Raw genomic sequence first — 13,683 nt, 5'->3', positions numbered from 1 at the left:
AAAACATGAAAAAACCATGAAAAAAATATTGAACGAAACTAAGATGTGGCTTCCCAGGGTTGTATTTTGACGAAGATTATCCACGACGTGCAGCTCATGGTATCAATCAGCGGACAAGATTTCTCCTTTTTTCCATTTATTTGTTGTTATTTGTTCTTCCAGTAACTGGTGTAAACTGGCAGTGTTTGTTTTTATAACCTAGCCTGCGTAGCAAGGCTCTGTTCTACAGGACACATTTTGATTGCCGAATGAAGGAATGAAAGAAAACGTACGCTACACAGTGGTGATTGGCATGGTCTGTGGTAGTTTGTATTTGATATTAAAATAAACAAGGTTAATTCTATCAGCTCACCATTGCTTTCCGATGTTATACAGGTCTTCAGGGAATCCAATTAACTTAGCCTTTATACCCTGTTATGAAAGCCATCATTCACCCGCAGGTTACAAATGAGAATTAAGTTGGGTATATCATAGTTGTGTTGCCCGCCGAGTCATTTGCTTTAAGTATTTCTCTAATGTACTTTTTTATTGGTGTCACTGCTGAATACAGTTTCAAGGAATCGATTTATAATTTTTGCCCTGCGGTGAAGACCTTCTACCTTGTCAGAATTTCTGGTATAATAGAATTAAAATAATCTCAAATATTGACACAAAACTTGTTGCGAACGTTACAAAAGGGTCATAAAATTGCACACAATGTAAAAGAGCAAGAAACGGCTGCGATAGGAATCGCCGCCAACTAACGGCTTGATATCTCAGCAGGTAGACTGCTGGGCTTGTAATCTAGAGGTCACTGGTTCGAATCCCGTTCTTCAGTTGCTCTTTTTAATTTGTCCTAATTTCCCAGTCAGTTTTCCATCATTCATTAACTGATATAATTATACATTAGGCTATGATTATTTTGACTTTGGAAAATCGTTTGCAAGGTCCTCTATCAATGCTGTAGCAATCTTTTTCATCGCGATCCTTTCATAGTGAAACTAACTGAACATGCGTGTGTTTTACCGAATTTCGGTACGATCAAGTAATGTTTCATTTTGCTTCACTCTATATAAATATAAGCCCTTTAAAGGCGCCCTGGACTATAAAATCTTGAAGATTTAAACACATATGAAGAGCGCCATCCATTTCTAAAAGTTTCTCAGCGTTGATGCGTTAGAATAGCAAAGTACGTTTCGTAATATACTTAGTTGCTATTTCAAGTACGGTGGTTTAAAGACATTTGGCAAAGTAAAAAAATAATGATAGAATAAAACAAAACCTTCAAAGGATCTAAATTCTTACTGTTTTGATCAAAAGTATTATTTACGAAATTTACGTTAATGCAAGTTACTGGAGCTGCAATAAAGCCTTTATGATTGGAAGTTATTTCCAAACATTCCGATACAGCACAAACCAAAACAGTTCGTAGATAATCGATTTTCCTAGCGATTTTATGTTACTGTAAAGGAAGGATTTCAGATCAGCAGAGAACCTCAACTTAAGTTTTCTATGGTCTTGTAAATGACCAACTATACCATAGTAGGCAATGAGGTGGAGCGGGGGGGGGGGGGTCCTGACGGAATGCTCAGCATGCAGAATATTTTTTCCATTAAAGGGCCAATCAAACAATATTTGGAGAAACGTTGCTGCTAGTTGCTGTTATGAATCTCCTCCCCCAGTGTATATTGAATAAGACCATTAAAAGCGTTAATACCAATCTTCAATAAAAGCAGACACCCCAATAACAGCCTTTTCAGCAGTTAAGAGTGTTTCCAATAATATCCTTCCTGATCCAAGATTAATAAGCAAAGAATTAATGTATCATTTGGTTTTACGTAGATAGTTTCATTAATCACAAATGCACAAATTGACCACAAAAGACAAGAATATATACTCTTTGATATTTATCTACAACTTTGACAATTTGTACATTTTTTTCAAATATTGCAGGTTTCAATTTGCTTCTCAAATATTGCATTTCAAGTTTCCACAATTTTCTTGCAATGATAAATTTTATTTCAAAGTTGATGAAGAAAGAAGAGGTGAATAGAATCAATCGTCACTATCTGAGTTAGGTCGTCTTGGTTTCGGGTTCTTTAGAAGGATATAAAAGAATAAAGGAAAGACTCCGAGAGTATTAGAGATTACTTTGTGGACATTTATAGATGAGTTTTAGGCACAAAAGTTAATGATGATATGTTGTACACTGTTAAGAAACACTACTATCAGCTCAGGTTGTATTTCTATCACACTTTTAACTATTGAGAGATGACCATTTATGTAGTTCAGGTTCATCAAATAAAGAGACTGGACTATGTAGTCTAACACACTGACAATAACATCATTTCCTCAGATGCAACACAAAACTAAACAGGGGGGGGGGGTGGAGTTTTGTGCCCTCAAATGACACATTTATAATGCGTTTAAGAAAGTTTCAAGAAACAAGTGATGCTTGATGTCATCCAAGGATGCTCTGTTGTTTATAAGAAGTTGGTTTTTAGTTAGTTATCTGAATTTATAAGACAATGAATTAATGTTTAACTTTAAGGCCTGCACGGAGGAGCCAAACTGATGATCAGTGTATCCTTAAAGGAGCATTCCAGAGGTTTAACATATTTTAAAGGTGAATATCTCGAAAATTGAAATTACTATAGAAACATTACTATCAGTCAATTTTTCTTCTTTTTCTGGACGTTAACATATGAAGAATAGAAATTCTCCTTAAAGTACTCCTTTAAATATGTCATTTTCATCCTTTTTTGACCAAAAGCTACATTTTACAATTAATTTGTCAATTTCTGTGGGTATCATACTTCAAGGTTAATAAACGATATATGAGGTATATGGTAAAACAATCTGTTCCTTTAAGATGATGAAATTAGGCATAAGGTTGAAAATTTTAAAGAAATAGTTATGTATTAACATAAAATGTACTGTTACAGTACTGGATTAAGGATTTAATAATTCACTAATAAGGAACAATCGTTTGGTTGTAACCACAAACATCACGGTTAGATTTCTCTCAAATCCGCCAACTACTGTACATTGCACATTAGGTCTCACACATACATACACTATTGGGAATGTATCCAGCATTGGAACTTTGAAGTACATTTTAGCTCAGTCTAGAGGTGGGATTTGAAAATATGTGGGTAATTGGTCTTACCTGAAAATGTCTAGTGCCATTATTTTTCAGTAAACCTTGTTGATTCCTCAAATGGTATTTTAGTACAAGCTTTTTATGATTTCCCCACAAATTCGTATCTATTGTAGATTTGCTACTGTTATGTGTATTTTGAATAGACTTTTGTTTATTAAACATGTTTTACTAGTTACAACTATCCCTTCTATGGTCGTGACCTAATGAGGTTTGTGGACTTTAGTCCAAGGTGATGTCCGAAACATTCAGTGATATCTGAAATTTTCATTCACTGTACTGCATGTAAACAAACTTTATAAGTTCAAAACTGTCACTATAGGCAGGCTGGCAACACCCCATTGTTTCGATATCTAAAGTTTAATAACGTTTGCTTTGTCTGGAAACATACTGTCATAAAGTAAACATACAGCTGTGTTAATATCCGAAACATAGTCCAAGACATTGCAATACAAATCTATAAAACAACTTTGTAGCATTTTCCACTGGCTCAAATGAATTCGATGTTGTATGTTAACATCACCTTAGAGATGAATCAGTTTAGATATATTGTTCTTTGGTAACCTGTACTACCTTTGTTTAATAAATTTTCTTCTTGAAACATGTAATCACCTTTCCATGCATCAAGCTTAGAGCCAATAAAGGGTTTATATATCCTTTTATAGAGTTTATCAAGTTAAGTAACATGACTTTTCTTTATTATTATTATTGCATTCAAATGAATAGTATTTGTTTTATTCCTTAGTATTACACATTATAATGTAACCCACTGGAGATTCCAAGATGAAATATTTCCAATTTACGCTTCCCCCATCGCATTATTGGAACAAACCGCCATAAAATAGGGCAAATCGATAACCCACGATGTCACTTTTTTGGTCGCTATGATGAGACCCTGTTACATCTGTTTTGGGATTGAACTATAATATCGAATTTCATTTTAGATGTGGAGCAAGCTATTTTTGGCAGTCAGTCAATATTTCGCAGAATGACATTGCTTCGCGTATCATTTTTCTGTGAACCACCCATATAATTTCTTAATTTTCTATCTCAAGTACTCCATCTTTAGTAAAAAAAAAACTAACACGGAAATGAGATGTAGAGATTTTTATATAAGTTAAAATTGGCTATGAAACTTGAGAAAGAACTAAAGCAAAGAGGCAAAGCTTTTATTTCTTACGAGCCTTTTAAAGATTCATTTAGTAATTGCACTACACTGTTTAGTTAATAATGATGTACTTATCATTACTTGTAAATGGTTTTTGACCTTATTGAATTCAAATATGTTCGAATTGGCTCAAGAATGTTACCAATAAAGATACCAAGCGTGTTAAAAAAATGTTTAAATGTTACGCATTGGTGGGTGATGTCAAAGAAAAAATTCGAGGGGTGATGTATGAAACAAGAGTCATGAAAAAACATTTCTGCGAGGACATGACCCAGAATTTTCAGCTTTTGGTAAACATATTTGCTTATGGTGAGGTTATATCTTCTGGTATGACTGTTACTATTACTTTCAGCTTTGCACTTTAAAGGGTGTGAAGACTCGCGCACAAAGAAACGTCTCATGCCGGTAATCCGACCTAGTTTCGAATGAGGTGTAACAGAAGTTTTAGACACCACCATCGATCCCAGAAAATACACACACAGCTTGCTACCGTCGGTAATTAGACACTAATGTACAGTCAACACATACAGCTACAGTCAATACCCACAACACATAGCAGCGTGGACATCTCAGGTCTTGATAAAAGATAACAAGGTATCACGTTTCATTACTGTCTGCATTTTGTAGCGACAAGAAGAATACGTCATTTACAAGCAAGGGAAAGTTAACTTTTTCAGAGCTTAGCACGCGGCCTGGGGCGAGTCTTCAATGCCTTTAAGGAGAAACATTTTTCACTATATTTCAGGAAACTTTACTTTTTTCACCAATACTCCAATATTTTTGAATAATATCATCAATGTCATAAAAAAAAAAACACGTCTGATCATAGCATTTCATCTTAATATAGAAAATAAATTCAATATTGTCAATATTGGGCAATTTATGGATTGTCACAAGCTTTGACCGTATAGAATATAATTTTCAAAATAGTTTAAGGTCTGGTTGATTCTGATCCATAAATTGCAGATGCTAGTAATGTAATTTATTAAGAGTAGACATTCTTTACTGTAATTTGAAAATTGCTACCTTTGGCAACAAATTTGGGCTCCTTAATGTGAACAGACCCATATATGATTTGTAATTTTGTAATTATCAAAAATTCCATTTCTATCTTATCCTAGAGTGAAGGCAAAGTTGGGAGATATTAAATTATTCCCCAACTGATTTAGGTAGGAGGATGAACTTTTGTGGAAGGGCCAGGGGCAAATCTCTTGTTTATAAAGGAGGAGTGCTGCCTTTGGGAATGAATGCTGATTCTCGTGTAAGGAGGTCTCAGAGTCCTACCCATAAGAAACATTCCTTCTTGGCTGAATGCCAAAAAATGTCTCGACTGAACCATTTCCTCCGTCTGACGATCAGAAGTGATGCGCAAAGCATGTGATTCCATTACTGTTAGGTATCTAACAGCAGTGAGATAGCTCAGGCCTAAGGTAAAGTATAATTTATTTGAGCACTTCAGAAAAAGAGGCAACTTCTGAGGGGGGAGGGTGGGGAGGAAGGGGTCGTGAGGGAGATTGGGGATGAGGTAGGGGAATAAGAATGAGTTGGAGGTTTTAGAAGTGTATTAGTTAATGATGTTTTTGATTGTTATTGTTGTTATTCTTCTTCAAATCCTGTTCTCAACAAACTTTACTCCCCTAAAAACTTTGGGTTATAACTTATCAGTCACACTTCTTATTGTTGATTTAGTCATATTATAGCATTGATGCTGATCTGTAGGTTATCATTACTGGCTGAAAATTGCACCATGATTCTACTCAATATTCTCCTGCAGAATTTATGATCCTCCAAATTATTCCAAAGTATTGAAAAACATTGTTGATAAGTAAAGTTACGTTTATTCATGAGCTGAAATGCTTTCAAATATCATCAGCATCAACCCTTATTTGCAGCAGCACCCTCATATTGCTACAACATTTTTGAAGTACTTCCTCAGGGCATCCGCTTTCCTCCAAAGTGTTACAAGCTGTTGTGGATTAATAAATATTTGCACAAATTAAAAGTCTCAGTATGGATGCCTACTTTAGATTGACACTAAGATGCTTCTTGAAATTTAGAGCATGGGTCACCATTTTCTGACTTTTGTCATATTGAGGTGGGGGAGGGAACACCGATGAACATACAAATTGCTGAATGTCAAAATATTAGTGATAAAATAGCCATTATTTGACTTTTTGGCTGCAGGAGCACAAGACATGCACACACACGTACACAAAACCCAAATGGAAGGCTATTGCACTATAGGAAAGATTGAGATCATATATAATACAGTAACTATGAAAGGTTCACATTTTATTTCCAATCAGTGGCTGTCCAGATGAAATTGTAATATTACACAGTAAGAAATATAAATTGAGCCAGTCATATTTCAGGGTAGCCAGAACAGGTGTTAAAAAGTGAAAGATAAACATTGTACTACTAAGGAGGGAGGGAAAGGGAGGGAGCATGCACAGGTAAAATCCCTGTAATAACACATGGTAGGGTAGATTGATGTCATGAAAAAGTACAGTTGTTAACAACAAAAACAGATCCACAGTAAAATCGATAAAATATAGTAAGTCTTTAACATCACACAGCACTTAGGCAAGCTCTAATTTATTCTTTGATAAACCTTCCCTGTTCGAAATAATGAGACACAAACGTAATCACATGTTTTATAGTTTATTCATATCAAACTACATTTACTTGCACCTAATTTGTTTCCTTTGGTGACAACCAAGAATGGTGACTACCCAGAGCCAGTGGCCTAAATGAAATTAAAAGAAAAAAGAAATTAAAGAAAAAAATAAATGAAATAAACCTGACATGGTTATGCTGAATAATGGTAGTGATACTTTTTTGGAAGAATGAAGAGCTTTAAAGGTTAAATCCTTCAGCTGTGAGTTTGATTTAACGATGATGAAGTTTGATGAAGATGTTAGCATATAAAATGTCTATTCCAAATATAAGTCTCCTGGTAAATTTGAATGCATTTGGGTAAATTTCAGTCTTCTTCAACAAACTATGCTCAAGTGGTATCATTTTAATACCATACTTATTTGGCAACTACTTAAAAAAAGGAGAAAATTCCAGACAAGTTAAAACACCTTTGTCCAAACTTCTCTTCATGTAGCTGCCATGTGGTAATTTATGGCAGACTGAGTGCAGAACAGACCAGCCTCACATCTTCATTATGTATGCAATTAGATGTGGTAGTGTGCGGGCAATCTATCAGTCGTTCCTCCCGTCCGGTACATGTTACATCGTCCATGTTGATGGGGAGAGAGAAGTCTCCCCCTTGGCTGCTGCTAAATGAGACCACTCCATCAAACCCAAGCTGCTTACAGGCAATGTTGCCATTTCTCTCTGTGAAACCGTCATCACAGACGGTTCCCCACTGACCATTGAGGTACACTAATAGCCTTCCCTCGTTATAGGCTCCTTCATCTGCCAGTCGCAGTTCGCCCTCATCTGAAATATCAAACAGATCATACCAGTCATTCAATATTTCATATGAATCTATTTCATTTAACTTTATTAATACGTCATTCTAATTGTCACAGGGATGAGAGTTTTAGTTGTGACATGTCATAGTTTAAGACAAAAGATTAACTTTGAGTGGTAATAATGTTTCTATAGTTGTTCTAGTTTTCGAGACATTCAGGTTTATAATATGCTAAATCTCAGGAATACTCCTTTAAATCTAACTTGATGATGATGATAATGCTGGAACCCCTCTGCACGCCTACATGTCAACAATAATTCCTTCTTGTATCCATTCTAATAAATCTCATTTAGCTTCTATTTGAGAAATTTGTTCTGATGGCAATATTTCTGAAAAGTTAATCTATTTATTTGAGTGAAAATATAAGATATTAGCAGGATAACGGTGTCATTTCCTTTCCTCATATCTCATTGTTTCCTTGACTTTTGCTTCTTCTTAGCAGACATAGTTTGTTGCAATGTTAGAAAAATGTATTCCTTCAAAGGTGAAAAAATTTCAAAAGTGAAAACACATGAACTTATTTTATGTAGTAGATTGATGTACATATTACTAGGGATAAACTTTGCCCTATTGCAAAGGCCCAACAGTAGTAGTTTTGTTCATGCAATAATAGAACAAAATGTAACAAAATATTCCTAAGTGTTGTAGATATTACTGTTGAATTGTGCTGACCAAAAACTGCTCTTCAAAGTGGCACCCACACAATAATGCATGACCTGCAACGTGTGTACAATCGACGTACCACAGAGAAACGTCAAAGAGCAGAAGTCGGAATCAGCTCCAACAATATACATTATTCTCACATGTGGTATTCCACACACAAACTATTGAAAGTTCAAAGTGCAAATCTCCCAAGCAGTCCTTTTACAGTTAATGACATCGAACTACAGAGGACAGCCTTAATAACAAGTAAATATTTGACTTGATCCGATCCAGTCACCAACGTTGGAATTATTTTCCAAAATAACACGAAAACTTTAGATGGAAGACATTTTGCTACCTCTATTAAAATAAACATAATCACTGCACATGATTTCTGGCCTACATTTCATTATAACTGACAACTCTATAGAAATCCCTGTTTTGAGCCCTCACAAGACAACCAAAAGATTTTCTTGAACACTTTTGTTTCACCACCATGCAAATGTTAGCTCCACATTTCAGCAGATTTGGACAAAAACTCTAGGAGTAGCATGTGCTACGTTTTTCTTAAAAAATGACCTCTCGTTACCTTACAATAAGACCCCATGTATGAAAATTTAACTCTCACAACCTACTGATGAAATTTCAGCCAAACTGAATGACAGAATGGCAGTCATTCAAACACGGTAACAAAAAGTGACAGAATTTCTGTAGAATTCGCGCGATCGCTACAGCTCAGCTGAAAGTTTTCAGCTGAGCTAGAAACTTGAATTGCTCTTTTACTAAACTTTTATAACCATGGATATCATATGACCTTGGCATTGTAAACATGTTATTGCAAACTATAAAGCTTTCCTATTGAATTTTTTGTTAAATCTGAAGAATTGACCTAATTAATGGTCTCTGTAATATTAAAAAGTAGACCAAACACTTGATTAGTGTCAAATGATTAAAGAGACATTTCTCCAAAGTTAATGGTCGTATTGAGATACATCGTAATCTGATGACAAAGTTTTTAACAGTTTATATCGCATCAAATTAATTTTTTACTTTAAGTTGCCATTTATAAGCTTTACAGACTTTCAGACATACATCCCTAGTCTAGTCCAGAAGCCCCAAACAGGTTCCAGTAAGAGCCACTCATTGACAGACACTACCACAGACAAACTTGAGCTGTGATACAATTCATTACGTCTACCTTAACTTGTAAATATCTCATCCAGTAGCAATCTATCTGGGGTGTCTATTCTCCCTTCAATCGGAAGAATCCAACATCTAGTTAAGTTCAGCACCACTTTAAGGTGGGGCAGATTCTGAGAGGAAGTTAAGGACCATTTTTTAAAGTTATTTAGTCTTAAATTTCAAGCAGGGCAACAGTGGGGTTATATTTTTTCAAAGTCCTGTTCTGACTTTACCAACAATTAGCCAGTCGTCTAGTTAGGTCTAGAGAGTTGTGCCTATTTTCTGCAGCTAGTCTAGTACCACTCTGGTTACTCTGGTTAAAAAAACCTTGCCACTGTCAACAGTCCAAACAGGAGGGTGACAAACTGATAGTTGACGTCTTGGTAGTTGGAGGCCAGGAACTTCTGGTCCTCTAACCTAATTGACTCATGTAGTTAGGCATCTTTGAGGCCAAAAATGGTAACTCACATCTCTTCTTCCAGAATCCGAATGATCAGACTAGGGGATCCATCCGGAAATCTTCGGATGAACTGTTCGTTCAGTAGTTTTGGGTTCAATATTGAGAGGTCTGTCCCTTTCTTCTGTGTCAGGAAGAAGGGCGATATGAATGGGACCTGGTTCTCAGATGGTTGAACTACTCTGTTCTTTTGGCTAGAAGATCGGTACTCTCTTTCACTAGGGATTGTGATTGTGCTTGGACAGTAGAAACTGGAGTGACTTTCTATTTGCCTGATAGCCAAGGGCTGAAGAAAACTCTTTAGTGTAGCCTGTGTTGATTACTCTCAGCACTCACAGGCTCTGATAACTCTTTTTTCTATTTAAAGTCAGGTTTCCTACCCCACAATGACTTCAGAGATCAGCAATGAGCATGGTACATAAATCTGACAAGGCACAAAACTCAGACACAGGTTTGATCTGGTAGGTGGTCCATCTTTGTGCCTTCGAGCAAAACTGTAATTTAAATAATTCCTTTCTTTTTAATTAAAACTGGACCCCACAGTTTCAATCCTCTCCTACACATGTTAGAATAAATATTGAATATTCAGATTCTATGCTTAACATATTGGACTTTTCAGATATATATATATATATATATATATATATATATATATATATATATATATATATATATATATATACATGAATCTGTTTCTGTTGAAATCTAGTGTCCAAATATAATTCACTCTATAGTGTAATTAGCCAGCTACTGTTTCTTATTTGTTATGTGTTCATCTGTCTTCCTACTAAAGGCACACTGGGGATTATAACCCTTACATCCTTTACATATTTACTACGTAGTCTAACACACAGATCATTAGCTAATGGAAACTGGTTGTTATTAAGAACTTAACGGAACATGTTTTGATTGCATTTTCTTAAGCAATGCATTAACATTTAGGCCAGCAGGCCTTCATGAAGGAATAAAAAAAGGACGTAAGGAAAAGTGGATGCGGGAAATATGTTTGCTTGAACGGTGATACGAAAACAATTGCAACACAAAGAGCAGAACATATTTATGCTACAAATGTAATATCTGTTCATCGCAGTTTTATCTGTGTTAGGGTGTGAAAAAAATGTCACCACAGCAGATATCAACTGGATCAGCCAGGATAATGAAATGGGTCTTTCAGATATCAGTGTTGAATACTTTTCTCTTCAATATAATTTGAGATCTCATTATCAAATAATGAAGTTTTGCATGACAGAGTTGACAGAAACCAGGAGGTAAATTGCTAACACATGAAAGAATACAGACTGAGGCATGACAAATGACCATAACACTTACTGTGCAGTGTAATACCTAAGTTAACATTAATCTTTATCAAATGAAATTGTTAAAATAAAGATAAACAACCATTGAATAGATCCAATGGCTTCACTTAAAGATTAGCTCACCTGCTGGGGGTGCAGGATATGCAGGTAGTACAGTACTACAAACTACACCTGCATCTTCTTTATGACCACAATTGTCTATTTCTATGTGTACGCAGCTTAAAAGGTTTCTTTCACCACCAGTGCATGCCACGTCGTCCATGTGAATTTCCCCAGAGCCTTCACCAAATGAAGCACCACCAGGAGCTGAGATGACTCCTGTGAATCCCAACTGACGACATACAACTTCAGCATCGCTGAGGTCCCAGTAATCATCACACACTGTGCCCCACTCTCCGTTACGATAAATCTCAACTCGACCAGCTGTTTCGTTTCCTCCACTGAGACGAACTGCCCCTTGATCTGAATTGGAAAGCAAAATGTCTTGTAAATACTTTTAACTTTTCAAAGAATCAAGAGAGATTTTACAAGTTTAATAACAAATCTTCTTTTTTGTGTAAATTCCCACATAAATGTGAGGAAACTATGGGAATAGCTAATGTCGGGATTAAAAAATGGAAATGAAGTTATTGCTGTTACTATGAGAGCTTTCCTGACACATTACTGTTATATCGACACCGACAGCAAAATAACAAAGCATGATGAACAAATGTGACACATGCTCTTTTTATTGCAAGCCACATCAGAGACCATTTGTACTTGCAAATGTAAAATTTATTAATGGCACATCAGTTTAATCTGTGTTAGGGTGTAAAACAGAAATGTCAACACAGCAGAGACCAACTGGAACTCCTGCCGGCGAAAGGAGATTGCTTATGAGAAGTGCTGACACATTTTTTTTATACAAACCATATCCTGACAGCAGTTTGTATCACAAAGATATGTTTTTAAATTTGGTAATATTCTTTAAATTGCATTTAGCAAACAGCAGCGTGCATGTTGTCATCATGCCCATTGAACTGAGTAGCCTATGTCTTTTTCATCATCTTTAATAATGTTTCAAATAAAATAAACTACCGAGAACATTGACAGCTAAGTAAATTTCTAATCAGGCTTCAAGAGTAAATAAATTACAATAGACAAATTAAAGCCTAAAGTGAATCTTGTAATAAAGACTATCCTGATGATATCATGGAACATTGACTGCGATCCACTTCCTGACTACAAAGGGGAGTGATTTAGCCAGTCAAAATAGATTGATGCATTCAATTATCTGTACCTAGAAATAGGGACAGGATAATGAAATGGGTCTTTCAGCTATCTATGTGGAATACTTTTTTCTTCAATATAAGTATTTACATTGTCTACCAGCAATATCAATTTGAGATCTCTCTATTCTTTGTTATGCTCATATTATCGCATAATCAAGTTTTGCATGAACAGAGTTGACAGAGACAAGGAGGTAATGGCTAACACATAAAAGAATACAGATTGAGGCATGACAAATGACTATAACACTTACTGTGCAGTGTAATACCTGAGTTAACATTAGTCTTTATCAAATGAAATTGTTAAAAGAAAGATAAACAACTATTGAATAGATCCAATGGCTTCACTTGAAGATTAGCTCACCTGCTGGAGGTGTAGGAGATGCAGGTGGTTCAGTACTACAAACTACACCTGCATCTTCATTATGACCACAATTGTCTATTTCTATGTGTACGCAGCTTAAAAGGTTTCTTTCACCACCAGTGCATGCCACGTCGTCCATGTGGATTTCCCCAGAGCCTTCACCAAATGAAGCAACACGCGGAGCTGCGATGACTCCTGTGAATCCCAACTGACGACATACCACTGCAGCATCGCTGATGCCCCAGTAATCATCACACACTGTGCCCCACTCTCCATGACGATAAATCTCAACCCGGCCAGCTGTTTCGTTTCCTCCATTGAGACGAACTGCCCCTTCATCTGAATTGGAAAGCAAAATGTCTAGGAACCATTGTTACCTTTTCAAAGGATCAAGAAAGATTTTACAATTTTAATAACAAATCTTCTTTTATGTAAATTTCCCATTGATTGGAATCTCAAGATACAAAAGCGAGACAGATTGTTCATGTACCATAACAACTCCTCTGTTATGTGGATTTCCCCCAAAAAGATGAATCTTAAGTTTCAATTTGATAAATGTTTAGGAAAAACAATACCATTTGGTAGCTACTACTCAAATAACTATTATGTGTATGATGAAATGTAAAACAAATGAAAGATTTGTTTCTAAAATGTCAGTACACA

The 13,683-nt window shown here is 35.7% G+C and overlaps 1 protein-coding gene across 1 annotated transcript in view; it reads right to left on the bottom strand.

Moving 5' to 3' along the window:
• Positions 1–6,584: 6,584 nt before the first annotated feature.
• The window catches only part of LOC139977344 (scavenger receptor cysteine-rich domain-containing protein DMBT1-like), a 51,329-nt gene continuing 44,230 nt past the window's right edge, over positions 6,585–13,683 (bottom strand). Inside the window, exons 22-24 of the mRNA XM_071986636.1 lie at positions 13,021–13,359; positions 11,512–11,850; positions 6,585–7,757 (exon numbers count right to left, since the gene is read on the bottom strand). Coding sequence (XP_071842737.1) covers positions 7,435–7,757; positions 11,512–11,850; positions 13,021–13,359 — 1,001 coding nt within the window. The 3' untranslated portion in view covers positions 6,585–7,434. The remainder of the gene's footprint in view (positions 7,758–11,511; positions 11,851–13,020; positions 13,360–13,683) is intronic.

This window comes from Apostichopus japonicus, chromosome 2, assembly GCF_037975245.1.
Source record: "Apostichopus japonicus isolate 1M-3 chromosome 2, ASM3797524v1, whole genome shotgun sequence".
In the NCBI taxonomy this organism is placed as follows: domain Eukaryota; kingdom Metazoa; phylum Echinodermata; class Holothuroidea; order Aspidochirotida; family Stichopodidae; genus Apostichopus; species Apostichopus japonicus.
This window is presented reverse-complemented; position numbering and strand designations above follow the sequence as displayed.